The 26,158-nt window shown below is 40.2% G+C and overlaps 1 protein-coding gene and 1 long non-coding RNA gene across 2 annotated transcripts in view; both read right to left on the reverse strand.

Moving 5' to 3' along the window:
- lrrfip1a (leucine rich repeat (in FLII) interacting protein 1a) overlaps positions 1 to 26,158 on the reverse strand; it is a 127,489-nt gene that overhangs the window by 25,029 nt on the left and 76,302 nt on the right. The window contains exons 8-12 of the mRNA XM_034186097.1: positions 24,827 to 25,018; positions 4,678 to 4,814; positions 3,680 to 3,763; positions 3,454 to 3,516; positions 2,533 to 2,610 (exon numbers count right to left, since the gene is read on the reverse strand). Of these exons, the coding sequence (XP_034041988.1) occupies positions 2,533 to 2,610; positions 3,454 to 3,516; positions 3,680 to 3,763; positions 4,678 to 4,814; positions 24,827 to 25,018 (554 nt within the window). The remainder of the gene's footprint in view (positions 1 to 2,532; positions 2,611 to 3,453; positions 3,517 to 3,679; positions 3,764 to 4,677; positions 4,815 to 24,826; positions 25,019 to 26,158) is intronic.
- LOC117525065 lies at positions 7,617 to 11,137 on the reverse strand. The gene is made up of 4 exons (XR_004564946.1): positions 10,888 to 11,137; positions 10,430 to 10,480; positions 9,277 to 9,312; positions 7,617 to 7,810 (listed from the first exon to the last, which is right to left on the reverse strand). It is a non-coding gene; the product is annotated as an uncharacterized LOC117525065 (long non-coding RNA).

The following is a 26,158-nucleotide window of genomic DNA, read 5'->3' on the forward strand; positions in this document are numbered from 1 at the left end:
GTGTGTTGTTATGGGACTTCACCGATTAAACACTTTTCCTCCAAATGACTCGTTCTCTGTTGCTGCCACTGTCTGTTACCGACTGTGCATTTCTCTGGGCTGCAGGTCCGACTGATTAGAAACTCTCTCTCCCTCTCCGCTCGACTCATTCCTGCAGCTCTTCCTGCCCAGTTCTGACTGTCCAGGTGTTCCCTTGTTTCGGGCTGTCGGGTTGTGAGCTCATGAATTGCTTGTTTTGTGAGCCTAAGTACCTGATTGTCCAATATCTTGGAATCATGTATGTAAAAGGTAAAAATATCATGGGCTAAATTCCAGAGCTATTTGGTAGATTTAGAGTGGATTGTGCAATAAATAACATTCATATCATAAGAAGAACTTGGTGTTGTAGATTTTCTTATGTCTCTTAAGTTGTACAGTAGTGTTCAGAATAATAGTAGCGCTATGTGACTAAAAAGATTAATCCAGGTTTTGAGTATATTTCTTATTGTTACATGGGAAACAAGGTACCAATAAATTCAGTAGATTCTCACAAAATCCAACAAGACCAAGCATTCATGATATGCACACTCTTAAGGCTATGAAATTGGGCTATTAGTAAAAAAAAAGTAGAAAAGGGGTTGTTCACAATAATAGTAGTGTGGCATTCAGTCAGTGAGTTTGTTAATTTTGTGGAACAAACAGGTGTGAATCAGGTGTCCCCTATTTAAGGATGAAGCCAGCACCTGTTGAACATGCTTTTCTCTTTGAAAGCCTGAGGAAAATGGATGTTCAAGACATTGTTCAGAAGAACAGCGTAGTTTGATAAAAAGTTGATTGGAGAGGGGAAAACTTATACGCAGGTACAAAAAATTATAGGCTGTTCATCTACAATGATCTCCAATGCTTTAAAATGGACAAAAAAAAAACAGACGCGTGGAAGAAAATGGAAATCAACCATCAAAATGGATACAAGAATAACCAGAATGGCAAAGGCTCACCCATTGATCAGCTCCAGGATGATCAAAGACAGTCTGGAGTTACCTGTAAGTGCTGTGACAGTTAGAAGACGCCTGTGTGAAGCTAATTTATTTGCAAGAATCCCCCGCAAAGTCCCTCTGTTAAATAAAAGATGTGCAGAGGTTACAATTTGCCAAAGAACACATCAACTGGCCTAAAGAGAAATGGAGGAATATTTTGTGGACTAATGAGAGTAAAATTGTTCTTTTTGGATCCAACGGCCGCAGACAGTTTGTGAGACGACCCCCAAACTCTGAATTCAAGCCACAGTTCACAGTGAAGACAGTGAAGCATGGTGGTGCAAGCATCATGATATGGGCATGTTTCTCCTACTATGGTGTTGGGCCTATATATCACATACCAGGTATCATGGATCAGTTTGGATATGTCAGAAAATACTTGAAGAGGTCATGTTGCCTTATGCTGAAGAGGACATGCCCTTGAAATGGGTGTTTCAACAAGACAATGACCCCAAGCACACTAGTAAACCAGCAAAATCTTGGTTCCAAACCAACAAAATTAATGTTTGGAGTGGCCTGCCCAGTCCCGGACCTAAATCCAATTGAGAACTTGTGGGGTGACATCAAAAAAGCGGTTTCTGAAGCAAAACCAAGACATGTGAATGAATTGTGAAATGTTGGTAAGAATCTTGGATTGGAATAACAGCTGAAAGGTGCCACAAGTTGGTTGACTCCATGCCTCGCAGATGTGAAGAAATCCTGAAAAACTGTGGTTATACAACTAAATACCAGTTTAGTGATTCACAGGATTGCTAAAAAAGCAGTTTGAACATAATAGTTTTGAGTTTGTAGCATCAACAGCAGATGCTACTATTATTGTGAACACCCCCTTTTCTACTTTTTTTTACTAATAGCCCAATTTCATAGCCTTAAGAGTGTGCATATCATGAATGCTTGGTCTTGTTGGATTTGTGAGAATCTACTGAATCTACTGGTACCTTGTTTCCCATGTAACAATAAGAAATATACTCAAAACCTGGATTAATCTTTTTAGTCACATAGCACTACTATTATTCTCAACACTACTGTATATTTAGAGAAGACTGAAGGCTGAAGTTGCAGGAAACGGCCTCCATTTGTACTTGAAACAGTCAACATGCTGGAGCTTCGTCCGGAGGAGGAGGACCTGCTCCCCGCGCTGCCTTGGGTGATAATTACCAACAGCACCGCTACACTAAAAATGTCTGGGGAGAACCCTGTACCTCCATGGCTTCAAATGATTTGAATGAGACTCAAATTGTGCCTTAAAATACAACATTCTGGCTGGTGTGTCACACAAAGACAACAGGTTTCAGCAAGTATAAATTATGCTTTCACAAGTCATGCAAACATCCAAACAGCCCAACAAACAGAAGTGAAACGGTCAAATTATGACTTAAATTTGTGAATATCACGTCTATGAAGTCACACACTTATTGATTACAAAGCAGCGTGCAGCCTCATGTGAGCACTTTTTGTGTGGTGCGGCTGTGACGGGCTGAGCTCGGCAGCAGGGTGTGCGGGGAGGCGAGCTCACCACTGGGCTAGCACGGGCTGAGCTGGCCCTGCTGGAGGCTCTGGAGCCGGAGCTGCGGTAACTGCTGAAATCTAAAGGCTGCAGAAATAACACACTTGTAAATGATTTTAAACAAGCACGTACACATTTAGACCAATACACCAGTTGTTCAGTGTGCCACGTCTCTGACCAACGCCAAACTATTGTGTCCAAATCAATATCAGCTTTGTTGCAAAAACTAGCGAGAAGACACTGCAGAGAAAGAAGGCTGATTGCTGTCTTTGCTGAACACCACCACAGTGGAGACGCCGCTGTCAGTGCACGAACATAATACAAAAATATGACATCATGATCCCAAGCTAGCCGGATTCGGTCCACATTTGCGTTCAGACCTCAATGAACCCCGCTCAAATCTGGCTCCCCCAGTGCCCGTTTGTGTTTCGAAACGGTGAAAATCGTTCTGCTGAACGCAGCTCTCTGTGTTGCCAGTGGAAATGTGACATCATCCGTCCATCAGAGCACCAAGTCCACCAGAGACCGACGGGTTAAACGATATTCGCCATCGGACAAATTATTTCAATCTGTTACAAATCAGTTCAGTCATTCTGTCAGTGTGAAAACACCATATTAGGAGAACTACCCCATGTGTAACAAGCACCCCTGCACCCACACACACACACACTCATAAAACAAGCAATATGCCCAAACTTCAGGGGTGTGAACAGACAAAAATGTGACAAAAGTGACACTCTGCATTCACTGTCTGATGTGGTTCCATTCAAAACAAAGGTGTACACTCACATCAGTCCAGAGTGGCTGAATTTAACTCATTCACTCTTGAGAAATAAAGTGAGATTCAAGTGCATGTAAAGAATCATGTTGAGAAATCATCACGTCGTGTGTTAATGTGGGTAAACAGTTTGGATAACGCATGAAACCAACCCTAAGGCAGAGCTGCTGGATGGTCTGACAGTGTGACCTGGAGAACTGAAATAGACAGTGAAGCTGGAAGTAAGAACGAGATCTTTAGCAGGATAAATTCAGCAGCCTGTAGGATGTTGTGAAAACAAAAACTCCGTCTGTGAGATGATTGAGATGACAGGTGCTAAATCTGAGGCCTTCTGTGCTCGTTCATGTGCACCTGTCTAGTATTTCTCTGCATACAGACCTGGAAACCATTCAAAGCTGAACTTGGGACTCGAGCAGAAGACAAGTCAGTGAGACTGTACAAGTCAGAAGAAGCATAAGATGCCTGGAAAGAGGAGAGAACCAAGTTTGACAGGAAAAAAAGACAAAGTTAGAACATGACAACATGTGTGGTTTAACCCAAACCTCATGCAGGCACACACGCTGTATAGATGTTTATCCTCAGGGCTGTGTGTGTGTGTGTGTGTGTGTGTGTTGGGGGGGGGGGGGGGCTAAGTGAGTTAGAACTGTTAAAGATTAAACACTTCAGGTTAATATCTGCTGCCTACGTGATTAATCCACTGAACAGTCTGAAACACTGTCACCATGACGAGCCCAAAGTCTCCACCAGCAGGAGGCTTCGTTCACAATCAGTGTCAAAGAAAATATTAAAGCCAGCTACCGTTTTCATCTGCAAGGTCGGTCAACATTACAGTGTCGCTGAGAACATCAGCTCCCAAACACAAATACAACGCTGGAGAAGATATGGTCCATCACTGTGACAGCTGCAGTCAGACTGACTTATTACTCAACAATGAGAAACCTGATTTTGAAATCATTTGTTAAAAATGTAGAGGAGTGATAGTCATCACAATGTGCACAGGCGCAATAGTCACATCACAGCATATATATTTAGGACTTTTTTTGTGAAATATAATAGCTTGAAGAACTGTGCATTTTCTTTGTCTTGGATTTTATTGAGAAAAAAGCTCTTCTCGATGGAGAAGCAGCAGAACTGTGCTGAAAATGAGTGAAACAGGAGAAAAACAGAAATGGCAGCAAAAAACAAAATCATATACTGTATTTTGTGTGTATATATATAAAAATCATCCTTTGTTCATTGGTGCACTCTCCCTTCACATCACTGTCAGCTAGTAAGTAAGTGAGTAAGTAAGTGAGTAAGTAAGTGAGTAAGTCAAAACAAGACATGAGCACTGCAGAGAGACATGGTCATGAGAAAACCCATGCAGCGCCACCCACCGGCTGCAGGGCTAATCTGGATGCACGAGATGCTCTGCTGTCATCACTCAGTCTGGAGCTCTGAGAGTCATGAAGCACAGATGACATTGTGAGCTGAGCAGCACTCACACAACAAAAGCAAACAATCACATCCCAGACTCAAGAGTGGCCTGTCCCCTACCAGAGGCATGTATGGCCACCTTAACTTCATGGTTTGACATGTGGTGAGGAGTGGCGGTGTGGACTGATGGTCACCTCATATGGTCCCAGTATGATGAGATAAATACGGGTCACATATCACCACGTGGCCCGAGTGCTACATGTCATCACATCCACAGCACTATGAAACTGTCCAGGGCTCTAGATTGCAACCATCCCAACAGACTAATGGTCCATCTCCAACTTTTGAATGGAAACATCTGCTCCAGTCAGGTGTGTGTCCACAATTGTAATTCTTCCTTCCAGAACAGCTCTTAAATAATCATTTGAATCATCTACCTGTTGCCACATGTACAGAAGGGCTGGATTGTCATTCCTACACTCATGTTGTTATATTTAATAAAAATAATAAGCGCACACAGGAGCTGCTGCTGCCGCTGTGTTCAAGTACCTTCGGAAGTTACATGACTTTTTTTGTTGTTTCAAATTCAGCAGTTTCTTGTGGCAGGAGCGTGATTTTTGTTTTATTTTTGGTAAAATAATTCAGTGTATCCACACAAAAGATTAATTCTTCCCTATATAAGGTGCCTGAGCCCATTCAAGCTGACCCCCCACCCAGAGAAAAAATCCAAGCAAACAGGCTGAGTTTGCCCTGTAATTTCCGACGGTACATGAACACAGCTGCAGCAGCGCTCACAAACCGGCTTCCGCACTGTATGAAAACATTCAGCTGGTCGAACGAAGTCAAACTAAGCGCTATCGTTACAAAAACTAAGCAATGATAAGAAACCACTTAGAACGACAGCAAAACGAAATACGGGCAAATTGAGGTTTTTGGTGGGATTCGTTCAAATTTTTCAACAGTGTAAAAATCCTGACGAAGCAGGAACAAAGCTGAGCGAAGGTTAAATGATGCCAACAAAAGTCAACAAAAGTCCAGATTTCTTGTTTGTTTGGGCTTCGTTGCCCTTCATTAAGTGCCATGTGACCGGGCCTTTAACGTGGGGAGTTTTACCCTCAAAACAAAGCAGACACAACAGCATGCCCACGTTTGGGAACCCCTGAGCTTTCACGTGCATCCCTGGTCAATTTTTTTTATGCCATCACATTTTTAAAAACATACTTTGACTTCTTTAAAATTAAATGTTTAAACCTGCACCTTTGAAAACAGCATCATCACTAACAGCCAGTTTTCTTGAGACAAGCAAGGGAAGCGTTACAAGAACATTTCCACATCACTGAACAAGTCTTGGACTTAATTTACACCAATCATCAAGAATTACAAACAATATAGGACCGTTTGGTAAAACTGGGGTAGGCAGCTCTCAGAAACTGAATGCTTCTATGGCTGTCTAAATCTTGTAGACACAGTTTAGAGGAGTGAGACAGTTGGACACATTCTTGTTAGTTGGTCTTGAGCTCCGAGGGTGTGAAAAGTAAAGGACTGTTGTGAATCTGTTGTGATTTGGTGCTATATAAATGAAAATAAATTCAAAAACAACATGCTAGTATTCCCTTATTATACAACAAACCAAAAGCAAATGACTTAAAATGATAGTTTGTCTCCGGTTTCACACAGCGGCTACTGACCCTGGTGGAAACGCACTGTATCATCATGATCATCACAGCCATTCTTCTGTGAACAGGGTGAGAAACACAGCAGTGAATTCTGTGCAGGTCATTTCTGCAGACTTTGATACTTGCACGACTTTGATCCGCGCACTTGCATGCACGTCGTCGTGACGTGCGTCCCACCCATTGTGTTCCCAGCTGGACGCCGTGCTTTGTTCCACTGGCTGCCACGCACTGTGTGCTGGATGCTGTTTATATAAAATAATTATTTTGTAGCAGATTAATCATTTTCTCTGCAAGTTGGTTGTTAAAAATGGCTCTAATCGCTTCCTGAATCACAGAGGGGCGCTCCAGCTGCTGAACGAGCTGGAGAAAGCATTTGGAGCTGTCTAAAAAGGTAATCATTTGTCATGTTTACATCGTCATGGCTGGTAAAACAGTTGCATGTTCTTTCCCCTCTTGTGAGGCAGCTGTAAAAACTATGTTTATGACAGATTTAACATCTCATTATAATCATTCAGATGAGCTGTGCTCTGATGCGATGCGCTGACGCAATCACTTACACTGTTCACATTCTTTTCTTGACGAGTCAATCGTGCAAACACTGCACAACATTTATGCATGAAAGATTTTTTGAACATTTCAAAATTCTCTTTGTGCAATTGCATGCACCAGCGCCCCTCTCATGTTCAGTCTACACCTGTTAATGGCGAGTTTACTCTCCTGCATGACACAGTGCCTGCAACAAAGTCGTGCAATTGTCAGGGGGCCTTTAAGGCACCTCGACAAATTGATCCCTGAAATTATCAGGCCAAGGCCTCCGGTTTTGTGCCGCTTGATGCCACTCTATATAAATAATGATTTTGTAGCCGATGACTCATTTGCTCTCAGAGGACACCACCTCTCATCGCTCCGAGAATTACAGATAAATTATCTACAGCTGCAGTTGTCTCGTGCACGTCGTGCAGTGGAGAATGCATTGGAATCTTATCTCAAAGGTAATTATTTACAATATTGTAATGGATTGGTAAAACAGTTGCATTTCATTCCTTCTTATGCGTTAGATAAGGTATCTGTAAGTATGTTAATTATAGATGCAACATCTCATAATCTAATTTCAGGTTCAGATGCCGTGTGTACAGTAACACGCAGTGTTGTCTAATAGGTTGCGCAATGTTCACGACAAGTTCACGCAAGTGGCACAAAATGCTCAAAATTTTGAACATTTAAAAATTTTCTTTACACACTGGCATGCAGCCATGCACAGTTAACAGTTTACTCACTGGCACACAAGACCGTGTGCCAGTGTGGGGATCAAATTTGTGAAAGTGTTAAGGTGTCTTTTGTTTGAGCTTTTACGTACATCTCTGTGCTTATGTTTCTTCTTTTTCTTTGACTTCTTGTGCAAGTATGAAGAGGAGCCCTTAGAGCAACAAAGAGAGAAGAGCAGTAACGTGCTGAGCCTTGCAAATCCCACCAAATCCAGTATGCACAGTATTGTCAATATTTTCTTGACTAACTCGACTTGCCATCTGTAAAACTAATTTAAATACATTACAGACAAGTAAATTGCCCATAAGGGGCAGGGGTACAACTGTAAGGTGATTTTTGGCTGTCAGCCCAGCTTATTTTGCCAAAAGATAACTTCTCAAGTGAATAAACAGTCAAGATCTTGCCACACATTTGAGCAGCTTTTGTCACCATCTAGTGGGTGATGTGAGCGTTTTAGGGCTTCTGTACATAGCCTACTTAAAACCCAAAATTTTGTGAAAAAGCCATTTAAAAATGTTAGAAATGCATGATTTTTTGACAGGCAGATCTTTGACCTCCCAGTATTAAAGTAGAAAATTTCAATTTTGAGAGGTTTACGGTTCTTGAGTTTTAAGATGCGGAACGTTTTGCCATCCTGACAGACAGAAGGACAGCAATTTCTCTTGACAAGCACAACTTAGAGTTGTGAATAAATACTGCAACCATATCAGTAACAATACTATTATTACAGAAGAACTGCACATTTTTTCATGTAACAGACATTAGAACAAGTACCAATAAATTCCGTTAAGGGAAAATGTCTACTAATTCATGAACATGCTAACACACAACATCGCAACATGAGACACTTTATCAGATTTGCAAAGTATTGCTCACATTACCATATTAGCAAGTTAGTATAATTTTGCAAGTAGTTCAGAGTGGCAGCCACTTAAACACACACATGGATCCACTGGAGCCAACTTTAGTACAACAGCACAGATACACGAATGTCTGAGGTTGGTAGTTTCACAGCAAACAGACACACCGCTGAGGGCTTAGTCAAAGAAACTCTCAGAACTCTGAATCTGTGTTCATCCAGGAAACCAGTGGATCCAGACACTCCAAGTCTTGAGTGCTGCAAACAGAAGATCCACTGACTCCACTGTCCTTGAATACCAGGTTTAGAACCACAGCCCAAACTCTAACCCACCCAATAAGGAAAGCAGGTCAGTCACCTGAAACATACACTAAGGAAAAACAAATAGTGGCTGCAGATGCACTGTTGAACTCAAACGTGCAGTGAAAGCAGCTGAAATGCAATTAAAAATAAATAAATAAGTTGATTCCAAGATATTACAAAAATTCATTCAAATCTAAAAATGCGGCATAAATGTTCTACAAAGCTCAAACTGTGAAATAATGAACCACAAAAAGACAAGACTCGCATGCAATAACGTTACGGCAGCAAAAAACTCCAAATCACCAGAAAATAATGTCACTCAGTGTCAGACAACTTTAACACACAAATACAAAATGCTTTGTTTTATTGGATGTTATTAAGCAGATGTTAGACAAACATTGACACAACCCCTCAAACAGATGGTGGAAAGTAATCCGAGAACAATCAACCCTTACCCCTCCACCGTAGGCCCCAACTGCATCGAGATCTGACTGCAAAACGTATATCATCATCATCATCATCAGTGCCACTCACACCAACACCAAGCAGAACCACACTGCCTTCTCCGTTAAAATGTTCAGGAACTGCCTCTTTGCAAATCCTACTTCACTAAAGCCCCCTTCACACTGGGCCAATGCAGAGTTGCGTAATGCCGCGTACCAACTACGCCAAGTATATGCAGCCCTACGCAAAGTGGTCCATGAAATGGACACAAAAAATTAACTATGTTTAATTTTTTCCACTTACTGTCAGCGTAGAGCACGGATGCAGTATTCTACACACGTTTACACAACAACTGCAATTGTATGTAAATATCGTACACCAAGCCTCCGCAATTGTACACAACCCTACGTCAGGGCGAAAAATCCTTTTACGGTTTTATTTATTTATTTATTTTAAATCAGTACATACCTGCATTGCTAGATTTTATTCATCCTGGCAGTGAAGCTTCAAAACCACAGAAGAAGAGGCGGGTTGCCAAGCTTCCATGTTCACCAACTCCTCACAGAGAGATCACCAGTGAGACGACATGTCCACTGTCCACTCCTCCTGGACGGATCACGCGTGCATGTGACCACCAGCTGCAGCTCCACTGTGCTTTCACCTCCCCAAGTTCTCTCACGATTGTGGCACATTAATTAAAGTCCATTAACTCCAGCTCATGGACCGATCACCAGCGAGAGGATGTTCACTTCTCACGGACAGCTCGTGTGTGCCATCGCCGGCTGCAGCTCTGCAGCGCTTTCACCTTCTTAAGTTCTCTCACAATTGCGGCACATTAAAGTTCATTAACTCCTGGTAATAATGTATTCTGACTCTTTCCAATGTATTAAATCCATCTGTGTGTCCAGGCAGTCTGTAGCAGCGTCATGGAGCCAAGATTCTCCCCCCTGTACACAAGGTTTTTCCCCCTGCGCGCAACTTATGCAGCCATTTCTGTGTACTAGATACGCAGCACAATGCAACTCTATGCAGGCCCGGTGTGAAAGGGGCTTAACTCACTAATTATTTGATTATCTTTTAAAAAGAAAGAAATAAAGGACAAAAAAAAGGCTTTACTGGGACACCAGTGGATTTTAAAGAATGCAAGGTTTGTGTGAAACTGACCCTGATGCTGCCTCGGTTCCCGACAGACATCCGTTCATCGTCATCCGAGAGCTGTGGGACAGATTGGAGAGAGAGGTCAGGATGTCAAAGATACTATCTGATTGAAGTCCATCCTGAATCCGCCTGCAGGGACACAGAATCAGACCATGTTTGTTCTCTGTGACTTCATTACCATCCTGTATGAAAACTATTTTCCCAAAAGTAGTCAACATGAATGCCTGTAAACTGTTTCTGAATACTTATGATGAATATTGCTTTTTTTTTTTATTTTTATTTAAGAACCCGGTTTTAGACACTGGCTAAAGCTATCAATTTGAACTGAACACTGGATTTTGAGTTGCATCTTGTCGTCCTCCACCTATGAGGGTTATATTTCTTGGCAACATTCCCCGAGTGTTGGGGGAGAGGGTTATGAAGATCAGGCAAGAAGAGACAAAAACAAGTAGAACTCTACAAACCGTTTGTATCCGTGAAGGGCGTGAGTACCTCTCACTGTCCTCCTGGATGAAGGAAGCAGGGGGTGAAGATGGAGGAGGAAACGAAAGGTGTGAAGGAGGAGAGCAGTGTTAAAGATCGATGAGACAGGCGGCACAACGAAGGTAAACTTCGTCTGAGGTACAAATGTACTTGATGACAGTTTTTCCTTTACTTCAGTGGTGTCCAGTCATCTTTTACAAGCTGCAACGTTTCATTCAGTCAACAAGTGCTGGTTTTGATTGACTGTTTTTTCAAATTATTATCAGTTTGGCCTGTGCAGGGGTGGTGGCCAAGTGGTTAATGTGCTTGGTTTCAGTTCGGAAGGTTCTGGGTTCAAATCCCACCCCTGCCACATTTGTCCATGTAATGTGGAGTTGCGTCAGGAAGGGCATCCGGCGTAAAACCTGTGCCAAATCAACATGCAAATCCACCTTGGATTTGCTGTGGCGACCCCGAGTACAAACAAGGGAGCAGCCGAAGGGACTTACTATCAGTTTTGGCCTGTAAAATGTGAGAAAATGTGAAAAATGGCTGCGGGACCTTCAAAACTCTTGTCTAAAAGCACAACAGAACACAAATATACAGTATCGATGTGCAGGAATATAATTTCATTGTGTGGCATCTTAATGCATGTACATAGTTGTACAAAAAAACAAACAAAAAAACAAAAAACGCCTGTAGCATTTCCTACATTTTAATGTAAATAGTTCAATAAGACTTTTTTTTTTTGCTACATTTGTTCCATTTTATACTTGCATTCTAAGTTATAAAAATGGTGTTTGAGTTCATATGCACTATTTTGCACCATAGAGGGCTGAGTTTTAATTTTGAGTTTTGAGATCTGCACAATAAATGTTCTCAAAATTACATTTTAGCTGTTTTTGTTTTAGCTTTTGTAAGGGAATATATAACCCATTAGAAACACTTCCATTAGTTATATTGTGATATATATAACATTACCGCAAAGGATTCAATTTACAACCCCCATTCCAATGAAGTTGGGACGTTGTGTAAATTGTAAATACAAACAGAATACAATGATTTGCAAATCCTCTTCAACCTATATTCAATTGAATACATCAAAAGACAAGATATTTAATGTTCAAGCTGATAAACATTATTGTTTTTTGTGCAAATATTTGCTCATTTGAAATGGATGCCTGTAACACGTTTCTAAAAAGCTGGGACAGTGGTATGTTTCCCACTGTGTTACATCACCATTTCCTTCTAACAACACTCAATAAGTGTTGGGAACTGAGCAGCACCACAATGGAGTTAAAATGAATCAAAACACAATGTGACTAACATGTAGAGTCTCAGTTTTAATTCAATTAAAGTTCACATTAACCATTAAGGAATTAGAGACATTTTAGATATGGTTCAGAGTGCAAAAGCAATCGGACAAACTACAAGTATAAAAATGAGGACTATTGGTCATACTGAGACAAAACTCTTTAGCAGAGTGCTGAAGTCTGGAACCCACAGCCATCATTAAATGCTCTGCATTATTATCTTGGGTCATTATCCATCTGTGTTCTGAGCACCATGCTATCAGTTTGATATAACCCTACAAACTTCAGAATGCAGTATCTTACTTCCATCAGAGCAGTATCATCAATAGACACTAGTGACCCAGCACCATACATGCCACAACAGTCTCCAGTGAAGTGGTTTACTTTGGATAGAGAATCCCTCCTTTCATTTTTTTTATATCTGTCTCCAACTATCTGGTTGTCATCTGCCCAAGAACCTGGTGATAGAGCAGGACTTTTAGATGTTTCTGGCAAAATTCTATCCAGGGCCTTCCTGTTAGAGTGACACCAGTGGTTTGCACCCTGTCATTACATTTAGATTCATGAAGGTGGTCTCAGACTGTAACACTGATATGATGAATAGTTGATAGAATAATATGCCTACCATTTCCATCACCTCTTTGCTGGCTACCTCTTGGGTTTTCTTCACCACAAATATAATCTACAGTTATTCGTTGTAGTCGTAGTCTACAGTCTTTTGTCTTGCTCATGGTGCATTGCTTCTTTTATTAATGTACCAAATTGTTGATTTGACCACTCAAAGTTTTCTGCTAGCCTGTCCGATCAGCTTGTTTGTCCTTTCTCTTTTTTCCCCAGCCTAATTATGGCCTCCTTCACTTGAGTCAAAACCTCTTGGGGCTTCATACTGAGAGTTCTGGATTTGTACCATGTGGAAGATGGTGCCTATGGATTTACAACTTTAAAAAGACTGGACACCACAATAATGAAAACTCTACTGTGAATCATCATGCACAGGAATGCATGATGACATGCACAGTTTATTGCACAACATACACAGCTTGCATGAACTCAGGAAACAAGCTACACTGTTAAGAACAAATGCAATCCCACGTTTCAGCCATGCATTAATTTATAACCATCACAGAGATCCAGCACTGCAGCAAAAAAAAACAAAAAACAAACTGATAGACACAAAACCAACTTGAAACACATCCCATAATGGTCCATTCAGACTCACCATTTTTGTGTTGGTGTAACTTGCACTCGAGTAAGTGTATTTATCAGACAGATTACACTGTGGGTTAATCACACGTCACACACCAAGCTTTTCAACCTCTTGGATGATGTAGAACAACTCAGAAGTCACTGCATCATTACACTGAACAGGGCAGATCCCAAGTGGTCTCCCATGCACGGATGGAACATATGGGTCATGCAAACTCAAACCCAGACACACATGCCACTGCTTTGAGTGGATTATCACAATGGTCAACTTCGGATTTATTCTAATCTGTCATTTTATAAAAAGGCTAAACAGGAATTATCTGGAACTCAAAAGCATATTGGGCACCGTAAACCTACAAAAATAAAATATGTACAGAGGCAGAAAAACTAATGAATCACAACTCATGCATTTGGTGCATTTTTTTGAAGGTAACCAGTTTTAGTGCATTTTTAGAAGGGTAAATAGTTTTAGTATTATAGCACAAAAAATGTACCATCCATTGTTCAATGTCTCCCCATTTGCTGTCCGCTCGGTCATCTATTTTGGTGTTCAAGCCGTAATATTTCTAAAGATCAGAAAACAGACAAAGCAAAACTGTGCAGAAAATAAAACTCATCATGTATAACGTGTTAGTGTTTTCTACATCTCAATTTGACTGATGTTGGCTGTAACTTAAGACAAATTCCTGTGATAATATTTAAATCAAGTAACACCCCAAAGTGATGGTAAAGAAGAAGATGAGATGCCTACCTTTTGCACCTGAAAAATCTACATACCAACACAGATGAAGGGTGGAGAAGAATGATTGGAAGACAACAAACACAAAAACAAGAAAACATCATATCAGCCTCCGTAAAACAAAAGAAAGTGAGCAATGACAGAGTGGCAGAGGATAAAACTAAAAAAGTGACAGAAAATATTCAATGAAAATACACAAAGGCAGGTTTCTGATCAAAGAAGCGGAAGAGTGTGAAATACCCCACTGGGTGGCGCTGTGATGGGGCCAACAGTAACTGACCTATGAACACATGAGTGCTCTAGAGACCTGCGGAAAACCTTTGAGACCAGTAACCTAAGGCTACCCCAAAATATGATTTCTAGTCTAGATTAGACCCAAGAATCTATGACTAATATGTTGGTTATTTTTAGATATGAGGGTTCTGCAGGTTCCCCCACAGCATCCAGGTAACTGCAGTGGATCACTGCCACGAGCTAAATTTTGACTTGGCTTCATGTCAAGTGGCATCAATGACATCAGTGCATTGATTCATAGGTTGCTGGCGGAGGAGCAGAGGTCTATGCAGAAAAACATGTTTATGCCATCTGTTCCTAAGATAAGGTCATTCATGTATTTTGTAGAGCGACCTTTGATTTGACCTTAGAGCTATGACCATGATGTGACCTGTGCTATGAGAGGCCGGTTCATGGAGTTGATCCACAGAGTTTGCTTGTTCAGCTCCACTATCAGCATGCACTTCCAAAACCAATCCACTTCCTCCCTGTTCTTATTCACCACTACAGCTCCGTCTCTTTCACTTCTTTCTTTTTCTTTAATATATTTATTTCATTCATTTAAAAGAAAAACAGAAAAGCAAAAAACAAAAGCACCACAATACCAGAATGAAAAGAGCAGAAAGAAGAACAAGTCTTATGATTTCTGCCCCTTTTAACAATACAATCTTTCAATATACAGCATCATAGTCAACATTATTTAACAGATTGCATTTCTTTAACTTGTCACATACCACTGACCCATTTCATAATTATGACCATTAATTAATAGATTACATCACTGACAGGTTACATTTAAACTTAAGACACTCCAAACATTATTAACAGTTTACTTTTTTTTTTTTTTTTGTCTTTCTTGCAGCCCACTGACTTACTTCATAGTTTTTATACTTACTTAATACATCTAATTAATGTTTTTTTAAATAATTTAAGCGACCTTAATTCTTTAATTTCTTATTAAGATTGTTCCATAATTTGACACCATTTACTGCAATACTCCTTTCCTTTACTTTGGTTCTAAATCTTGGTTTTTTTAAAGACTTCTATTCCTTTCAATTTATACTACTTACTCTTTTTTCAAACATATTTTGAATGTTTGTTGGTAAAGTATTTTTATTAACTTGGTACATCGTTTGTAATATTTTCAAATCGACTAAATCATGAAATTTAAGTACCCTATACTTAATAAACAATGGATTAGATGAATCTCTAAAACCACTGTTACTAATCACTTTTAAAGCTCTTTTCTGCAAAATAAATAAAGGTTGTATATAGGTTGTATATGTTGATCCCCAGATTTCTACACAGTAAGTTAAATATGGGACAATCAATGAATTGTACAATGTTAATAAACCATAACTATTTAATGAATATTTTACTTTATGCAAAACAGCAATGGCTTTCGCTATTTTTCCTTTTATGTAATTTATGTGTGACTTCCATGTAAGATCTTCATCATCATGACTCCTAAAAATTTCATTTCTTTTACCCTTTGTATATCCATTCCATCTATTTGTAATGACACATTCTTTTCTTTCGCTCTATCAGTAAACAATATGAAATTTGTCTTATTAATATTTAGTGACAATCTGTTTATATCAAACCAATGTTTAACTTTTTCCAACTCTGTATTTATCACTTGTGCTACTTCCTGTATATCTGATCCAGAGTAAACACAGCGTTGTATCATCAGCAAATAAAATGCTGCCAAGCACATTGGATACATTCACAAATCATTGATATACAAAATAAACAGTTTGGTCCAAGTACCGATCCTTGTGGTACTCCATAAATAATGTTACACAATTCTGATTTGGTATTATTTATCTGAACAAACTGTTTTCTATGTTTCTAAGTAGCTTTTTACCCACTGATGTGCAACACCTCTTATTCCATATTGTTGTAACTTGTGGAGCAATCTTGAGTGGTCTATAACATCAAAAGCCTTTTTCAGGTCAATAAAAATACTTACAAAATAATCCTTATTATCTATTGTTGTTGATATTTTCTCTATTAGTTCCATAATTGCCATAGCTGTCAAATGTTTTGTTCTGAATCCATACTGAGCATTATTTAAAATATCATGTTTCTCAATAAATTTATCCAATCTTGTTACAAAAACTTTTTCCATAATTTTAGAAAACTGTGGAAGCAATGATACTGGCCTGTAATTAGAAAAATTATGTTTGTCTCCATTTTTATATAATGGGACTACCTTAGCAATTTTCATTTCATCTGGAAAAACCCCAGTTGACAGAGACAGATTACAAATATAAGTAAATGGTTCAATAACAATTTCTATTATACTTTTTACAGTCATCATGTCTAAATCTTCATGGTCAGTTGATCTTTGCTTACACAGTTTTTACAATATTTCTTATTTCATCTTTTTCCACATTGTCCAGGAAAATACTATTGACCGTATTTACCATGTACATAATTTATCTTCTATTATGGTTTATTTCCCACCAGACTTGACCCTACATTTGAAAATAATCATTAAACCCATTTGCAACTTATTTATATCATATCTCTCTTTATTTCCTTAAAGTAATTTGGAATAGTTTCTTTCGTTCCATCACTATCAATCACACTTTTTATAATTCCCCATGTTACCCTCATATTATCTTTACTCTTATTTAGTTTTTCATTGTAATAATCTTTTTTTTGTTTCCTAATTATTGTTAATAGTTTATTTTTATATTTTTTGTATTTATGTTCTGATTCCTTTGTTTGCAATTTTAAAAAGCACCTGTATAAATAGTTTTTCTTTGCACAAGCATTTTTTATTCCCTTTGTCAGCCATGGTTTATTTACTCTTTTCTTACTAATTTCAATTAATTTACAATTTTTATTGTATGATTTCATCAATATTTTCATAAATGAGTTATATGCTACATTAACATCACTGACATAAACTTCTTCCCAGTTTTGATTTTTAAGGTCATATTTTAATGCCTCTAAGGCTTTTACTGACTTATCTCTTTTAAAGTTTATATCAGTTTTTTTGTTGTACCTATTTTTATATTTAAATATTGAAAAAATTGGTAAATGGTCGCTAATATCTGTCATGAAGATCCCATTCTTGATAATTTCATCTGTTCTGTTTGTAAATATATTATCAATTACCGTTGCACTTTGCGATGTTATTCCTGGTTGGTTTTGTTATCAAGGGGAATAACCCCAAACTATACATTGTATTCACAAATCACTTAATCTTTGGCAGCTGGAGCTTTCTATGTTAATATTAAATTCCCACACATAAAAAGCGTTTTGTTTTTAATTTGATGGAATAATTCAAGTATTTTATCTGTAAAATTTCACAACCAAGAATCTGGTGCTCTGTATACACAACTAACTAAAATATTCTTAGATGTTTCATGTACAATTCCACTGTTACAATTTCTATGACATCATTCATAATTGTCATTTCTTCAACAATTGTACCCATCAGATCTGTTTTTTGTATACAGAGCAACACCACCGCCTTTTTTATATCTTCTGTTACAAAATACAGCTCATATCCTCCATTTGAACTCATCCATGAGATCATCTTTAAGCCAAGATTCAGTGATTGCAACAATACTAAATCTATTTTTAAACTGATTTAAATATCTTTATTTGTGACCATTTTACAATACAAGCTTCGACTGTTTATATGTAAGAGTGACAGGGTATCTTCTGCAATTTTTTCACTATTCAGCTGTTCTACTGTATAATACTCACAACCAATCGTTTTTAAGTCAAATATACTTTCATCAATATTAGTGTCTATGTCATATATTTATCCTCTGTTTCCATGTTTGATCTGATTTTTTGTTGGTCCAATTACCAACAGATGTTATATTTGATTGTCTATTCAGGTCTGTATTTTGTAAGGTCCTCCATGTTTTTGATTTGTATACCGTTTGTTCCTTCTTTCACTCTAATCCACACCCTACAATTCCAGACCCATGTAGCAACAATATGTTTCTGTTTTCTTAGTAGTCTTGCTTCCCTAGCAATATCTGCATTTTTTTTTGTTAGATGCTCATTTATATAGACACTCGTTCCTTTCAAATTCTTTGCATGTCTTAATAACTCATATTTATATTTCTGCTTGTAAATTGTATAACAATGTTAGATAGTTTATTTTTCTATCTTTAGTTGGAATAGTATAACAGTCTGATATTGTGTCTTGATGGATGACAACACCTTTTTGATATAAAAAGTTTCTAACTTGTTGTTCCAATGATTGTCTTTCTTCAGGTGGTGCATTCTCCCCACTGGCTACACCAGAATCCACCACCCTTGCATATGTCCGATGTCTTGTTTCTAGTCCAGATATTATAACGTCATCTTTTCTAGTAAATTGTTCAAGTTCATCTACACGTTGCTCAAGTTTCTTAATGATCTTGTCCTTCTCTTTAACCAGATTTTGGAGTTCTTTAATTTCCACCATCAGTTTGTCTAGATTAGACATGTCTTTTGATATATGGTTTAATGAGGTCTTTATCTCCTCTATATCTTCCTCGAGTTTATCTGTTTTCCTGGGTGGTGCCATGCCGACTGTCGTGGCTCAGTATGGCCACTATTGATTACAAAAACAATTCTCACCAGTAGCCTCTCCATACATGCTTAGCACACAGACTGTGTACTTATACAGCACAAAACACCCATGACGCCACACACAGATTTTCTGAAGAGTGGCTTTGAAGATCAAATAGGGGAGCTCCAAATATCGCCACCTTGGCAGTGCCTAAGTCTGCCTAACTCCCAGCCAACTCAGAAATGACCAAACAGGTGGAGCATAAGCAAGACCAGTGTGACCTGGGAGGGGCAAATGAGGCATGAACACACACGCATCTCAGTTACCAACCAAGCAAAGCTATAAGCATCACAAAAGTCCACAATAAAAGTCCAATTATCCTACGATTGATGGCGTTGGACTGCAATGATTTGACTTTCATGTACGGTGCATTCAGAAAGTATTCACAGCGCTTCACTTTTTCCACATTTTGTTATGTTACAGCCTTACTCTAAAATAAAGTACATTTTTTTCCCCCTCAAAATTCTACTCACAACACCCCATAATGACAAAAAAAGTTTTTTTAAATTTTTGCAAAGTCATTAAAAATAATAATAATAAAAAAACTAAGACATCACATGTACATGTGAGGCACACATAAGTGACATGCACACATAAGTATTCAGACCCTTTGCTCAATACTTTGTTGTTGCACCTTTGGCAGCAATTCCAGCCTCAAGTATTCTTGAATATGATGCCACAAGCTTGGTGCACCTATCTTTGGGTAGTTTGGTCCATTCCTCTTTGCAGCACCTCTCAAGCTCCATCAGGTTGGATGTGGAGTGTCGGTGCACAGACATTTTCAGATCTCTCCAGAGATGTTTAATCAGATTCAGGACTGGGCTCTGGCTGGACCACTCAAGGACATTCACAGAGTTGTCCTGAAGACACTCCTGTGATATCTTGGCTGTGCACTTAGGGTCATTGTCCTGCTGAAAGATGAACCGTCGCCCCAGTTGGAGGTCAAGAGCACTCTGGAGCAGGTTTTCATCCAGGATGTCTCCGTACATTGCTGCATTCATCTTTCCCTCAATCCTGACTAGTCTCCCAGTTCCTGCTGCTGAAAAACATCCCCACAGCATGATGCTGCCACCACCATGCTTCACTGTAGGGATGGTGCCTGATTTCCTCCAAACATGACACCAAAGAGTTCAATCTTTGTCTCATCAGACCAGAGAATTTTGTTTCTCCTGGTCTGAGAGTCCTTCAGGTGTCTTTTGTCAAACTCCAGGTGGGCTGCCATGTGCCTTTTACTAAGGAGTGGCTTCTGTCTGGACACTCTACCATACAGGCCTGATTGGTGGATTGCTGCAGAGATGGTTGTCCTTCTGGAAGGTTCTCCTCTCTCCACAGAGGAATGCTGGAGCTCTGACAGAGTGACCATCGGGTTCTTGGTCACCTCCCTGACTAAGGTCCTTTGTCATTGTGGGGTGTTGTGTGTAGAATTTTGAGGAAAAAAATTAATTCCATCCATTTTGGAATAAAGCTGTAACATAAAATGTGGAAAAAGTGAAGCGCTGTGAATACTTTCCGGATGCACTGTAGGTCTTCATAATATGGTGTGTTTCACTGAAAGCCAGACAGCGGTTTCGGAGGAGTTAGCTGTGTGATTGCTAATGATCCCACTAAACCACAAATATTCATATTTTCATGACATTGCCTTCATTTGTGTCCAAACTATAATATCCACAATAAAGAGCAGTTAAGAACATTGACCAAAAACTCACATTTCTACATACACACAATCAACATACTCATCAAGGTATAAATCCTTAAATCCTGCCTTCAAAGTGATGTACTTACTAAGAGAATCCAATAAACACTGAAATCCCCCTCCCCCCGCCGGATTGTTTTCCCATCAACAAAGCTGTTTAATCCAGATTTACTACCACAGTTTCTCCAATATGTTCAACAATTGCATTGAAGGCTTGCTTTGAAACTCTTTGTAAGTTTGGCTTTCTCAAACCAGATTGCAGCCAAACATGTTGTCCATTGTATCAAGAGAAACAAAGAGGTGCCTCAAGTCTTTCCTTTCAAAGGTCAAGGTCTTCTGGATGGAGAGTCACAGGCCAAACGTGACTGTAGATGAATGAATTACAGATATAAAATTTTAATTATTATGTTTATTGAAAACATTATATATCTCTGAAATAAAATTTTAAAAAAGAAGAATGAATATACTGCTGTTTAATCAGCACAATAACAATAATTTATTCATTTCAGTGTGGGGGCTGCGGACTGAACATGCTCACAGCCCCCACACTGAGCACACCTGGCTGAAGCCCTTTCACACCGGGCTCACTTCAAGTTGTGTCATACAGCGTCATGACGACGCCACGTGGCTGCAACCTAGCGACAAGACGATGTAGCTCAATGCCACAACACCGTGACGGACGCAAAGGACAAAGCGAATCGGACGCCAAAGATTAAACATGTTTAATTTTTTTCTGCATCGAGCACAGGACGCAGAAAGGAAGTGGTTTCAACGCAAGTCAGAGCAACGCAACGCTACTCAACGTGACTGGAAGCCACACCCTCACAATACAACGTTACCCGACTCCAATTTATCATTCCTGCTGTGTTCCATTGTTCCCAAAGTATAAATCACAGAGAATTGGTTTTATACTGTGTACACAATACAGTAAAACTACACGCTCAAAAGAGCACAGAAAGAAAAAAAAAATGCTGATTGCTGCAGCAGCTCCTCACTCTTAAATTCCCTCACAGCTGTGTTTAAATAAAGTCTATAAAAGTCCTGCTCACAGACTGATTGCCAGAGACAGGACATGTCCACATTAAGTATAACTCCAGACGTCTCCAGTTCACTCACGGACGAATCGTTCACATGCACACGTGAACAATTAAAAGAAAAAAAAAAAAACTGTCTGGCTGCTGCTGCAGTTCCTCACTCTCCCCTCAAACTCTCTCATAACTGTGTTAAATAAAGAACAAAAAAGGACATAAGTCCTGCTGACAGACTGAATGCCAGAGACAGGACATGTCCACATCAGGTATAACTCTAGACATCTCCACATTTACACATGGACGGTTCATTTGCACACGCAGCTCGCGGTCATAGCAAGAAAGATAAACTATAACAGAACTCAGAGTGCAGACCTGCAGCGCAGCACAAGAACAAATATAAACTGGAAGAGAAATCAGAGTGCACAGTCTGTCTGCAGCCAAACTGCCTGCAAATCCTCCTCTGCGTCCTCACCTCCTCTCTGCCCCCTGCTGCGCGCACCTGACGCCACATAAAGCAACTCGACGCAGGCCCGGTGTGAAGGGCTTTAGAGAGACAGAGACAAGGAGACTTCATGACTTCATTGTCTGACAGAATTCCTGCCCAAGGGGTTGTATTAATTCATCAACATTTTATTTGAGGTATACAACAATCACATTTATCTGATTTAGAAGTGTGTGTGTGTGTGTGTGTGTGTGTGTGTGTGTGTGTGTGTGTGTGTGTGTGTGTGTGTGTGTGTGTGTGTGTGTGTGGGGACTCCCCCCCCCCCCCAAAAAAAATGAAAACAGCAGCCTGTCCACAGCGGTTCTCTGCTGACTCTAAACATTTTTAGAGTTAAAAAAAAAAAAAAAAAAAAACCACTTTCTAAAAATTTCAGGAACAACTCTTTTGCCCTGGCGGGCAGTGGGACCTGTACCATGGCAGGGAAAACCATGACGTTTTGACTTGCAGTTCCAATATTACAGAAGAATGGATCCCCCTCCCACCCTCCCACATCTAAATTCATTTTGAGAACACATACAATTAGTCGCAGCTACACTCAACAAAAATATAAATGCAACACTTTTGGTTTTGCTCCCATTTTGTATGAGATGAACTCAAAGATCTAAAACTTTTTCCACATACACAATATCACCATTTCCCTCAAATATTGTTCACAAACCAGTCTAAATCTGTGATAGTGAGCACTTCTCCTTTGCTGAGATAATCCATCCACCTCACAGGTGTGCCATATCAAGATGCTGATTAGACACCATGATTAGTGCACAGGTGTGCCTTAGACTGCCCACAATAAAAGGCCACTCTGAAAGGTGCAGTTTTATCGCACAGCTCAATGCCACAGATGTTGCAAGATTTGAGGGAGCGTGCAATTGGCATGCTGACAGCAGGAATGTCAACCAGAGCTGTTGCTCGTGTATTGAATGTTCATTTCTCTACCATAAGCCGTCTCCAAAGTCGTTTCAGAGAATTTGGCAGTACATCCAACCAGCCTCACAACCGCAGACCACCCCCAGGACCTCCACATCCAGCATGTTCACCTCCAAGATCGTCTGAGACCAGCCACTCAGACAGCTGCTGAAACAATCGGTTTGCATAACCAAAGAATTTCTGCACAAACTGTCAGAAACCGTCTCAGGGAAGCTCATCTGCATGCTCGTCGTCCTCATCGGGGTCTCGACCTGACTCCAGTTTGTCGTCGTAACCAACTTGAGTGGGCAAATGCTCACATTCGCTGGCATTTGGCACGTTGGAGAGGTGTTCTCTTCGCGGATGAATCCCGGTTCACATTGTTCAGGGCAGATGGCAGACAGCGTGTGTGGCGTCGTGTGGGTGAGTGGTTTTCTGATGTCAGTGTTGTGGATCGAGTGGCCCATGGTGGCGGTGGGGTTATGGTATGGGCAGGCGTCTGTTATGGACGAAGAACACAGGTGCATTTTATTTATGGCATTTTGAATGCACAGAGATACCGTGACGAGATCCTGAGGCCCATTGTTGTGCCAACATCCAAGAACATCACCTCATGTTGCAGCAGGATAATGCACGGCCCCATGTTGCAAGGATCTGTACACAATTCTTTGAAGCTGAAAATGTCCCAGTTCTTGCATGGCCGGCATACTCACCAGACATGTCACCCATTGAGCATGTTTGGGATGCTCTGGACCGGCGTATACGACAGCGTGTACCAGTTCCTGCCAATATCCAGCAACTTCGCACAGCCATTGAAGAGGAGTGGACCAACATTCCACAGGCCACAATTGACAACCTGATCAACTCTACGTGAAGGAGATGTGTTGCACTGCATGAGGCAAATGGTGGTCACACCAGATACTGACTGGTATCCCCCCCAATAAAACAAAACTGCACCTTTCAGAGTGGCCTTTTATTGTGGGCAGTCTAAGGCACACCTGTGCACTAATCATGGTGTCTAATCAGCATCTTGATATGGCACACCTGTGAGGTGGGATGGATTATCTCAGCAAAGGAGAAGTGCTCACTATCACAGATTTAGACTAGTTTGTGAACAATATTTGAGGGAAATGGTGATATTGTGTATGTGGAAAAAGTTTTAGATCTTTGAGTTCATCATACAAAATGGGAGCAAAACCAAAAGTGTTGCATTTATATTTTTGTTGAGTGTATATATATTCAGAAAACACTTAAAAGTAGCACAATAGCGGAATGCACTGGTTTTGTATTGCTGCCACAAAAACACACACTCTCCAAATGTTTATATGTAAAAATCTTTACTTCCACAAACAAACAGGACCAGAAAACGGCATAAACCAAATGATCATTTCATCACTTGGTCTGCACTTCCTTCCCAACTCTGCATTGATAACTAACATGTCATTAGTTACAAAACAACTTATGCCGTTTCCTTCTTTTACTACAGATGGTGACGCTAACGAAGACTGAATCATGTGGCAAAAGACACAGAAGCGTTGGAACTGGGTGGTGGAATCCCAACTTCTTACACATCTCATGTTTCTGTACATGTCTGACACTCAGTTCGCTCACGAGTCAGGAATAGTCATAAGCTCGTTGATTGACTATGTTCAACAATCAGCTCACACGTTTCCATCTGCTCTACTGAACTCACCGAGCCCCCCTTCTTGAGCGGAGGGGTTCCTGGGCGCGCTGCAAGGGCAGCCCTCAGCCCCCTCCCTGCCAGCCGACGCCCAGCCGTCCTGCTGCCCCTCAGGGTCCCAGGGCTGTTTGCATCCTTCAGCTGTCAGCGGGGCCAACCGCCGGCAGCCACGCAGACAGGATCGAACAGAACTCGACTGCTGGGCTTCAAGCGTGAACAAGAGCGCTGACCAGACAGTTCCTGTTTGCTGCTATAGAACCAAACATCCAGCCTTAACAATCATCTTCAGCGAGTAAGAAAACATCAAGAAGTCATCATCAGGAAGGTGGTCGCGACTGGAGCGTTCATTGCTCATGTCAACAACAACAACAACAACGGCAGGCGGGACCAAGCAACGCAGCCTGCTAAGCTACTTTAAAACTTGGCCCCAGGGTTGAAAGGACACACACACACACACACACACACACACACACACACACACACACACACACACACACACACACACACACACACACACACACACACACACACACACACACACACACACCAGGCTTGGCTTATCACTGACCATTAATCCAGTAAGTATGACTGCTGGGTGGATGTGTTCTGAAGAGGTCACCACCAGTGTTTGCTGAATAACTGAATTTTTAATGGAATGTCTGTTACTCTAATAACAGCATTTATGAGTTTATTCATTTTCAAGCAATATGTTTCTCTTCTGAATGTCAACAGCACAGATACAGTGAGGAAATAAGTATTTGAACACCCTGCAGTTTTGCAAGTTCTCCCACTTAGAAATCAATCAAATAAATTATTTTAAAAAATCATACATGGTGATTTCCAGATTTTTTTTTTACATTATGTCTCACAGTGGACATGCACCTAAGATGAAAATTTCAGACCCCTCCATGATTTCTAAGTGGGAGAACTTGCAAAATCGCAGGGTGTTCAAATACTTATTTTCCTCACAGATAATAAAATGGAAGGGGACTTTTCCTGGATATGAACAGAACACATGGCTGACAGAATGCCAACAGAGCTAATTCTGCCCAAGTTCCTTCTGTGTTTTCTGCATTATTATTTATTTTTCCACATCCTTACGTGTTTTGGAGCTTTGTTGTCAGACAGGGTGTGTGTGCCAGTGAGCGCAGCCTGTGAAACAACTGGACTACGGAGTGCAGCCTTTCCAACAAAATCCACATTGATAAATCCCCTGTGCACCCTGTTGACAAAAACTGATCGAATCTGAATCTCGGCCTGATCAGTGAGGTGGCAAGCAGCCAGTGGACCGACACACACATAATTTTTTTGTTTAATACACAAACACACTGTTTCACTTTAAAT

The sequence above is a fragment of the Thalassophryne amazonica genome, chromosome 14 (assembly GCF_902500255.1).
Source record: "Thalassophryne amazonica chromosome 14, fThaAma1.1, whole genome shotgun sequence".
NCBI classification, from domain to species: domain Eukaryota; kingdom Metazoa; phylum Chordata; class Actinopteri; order Batrachoidiformes; family Batrachoididae; genus Thalassophryne; species Thalassophryne amazonica.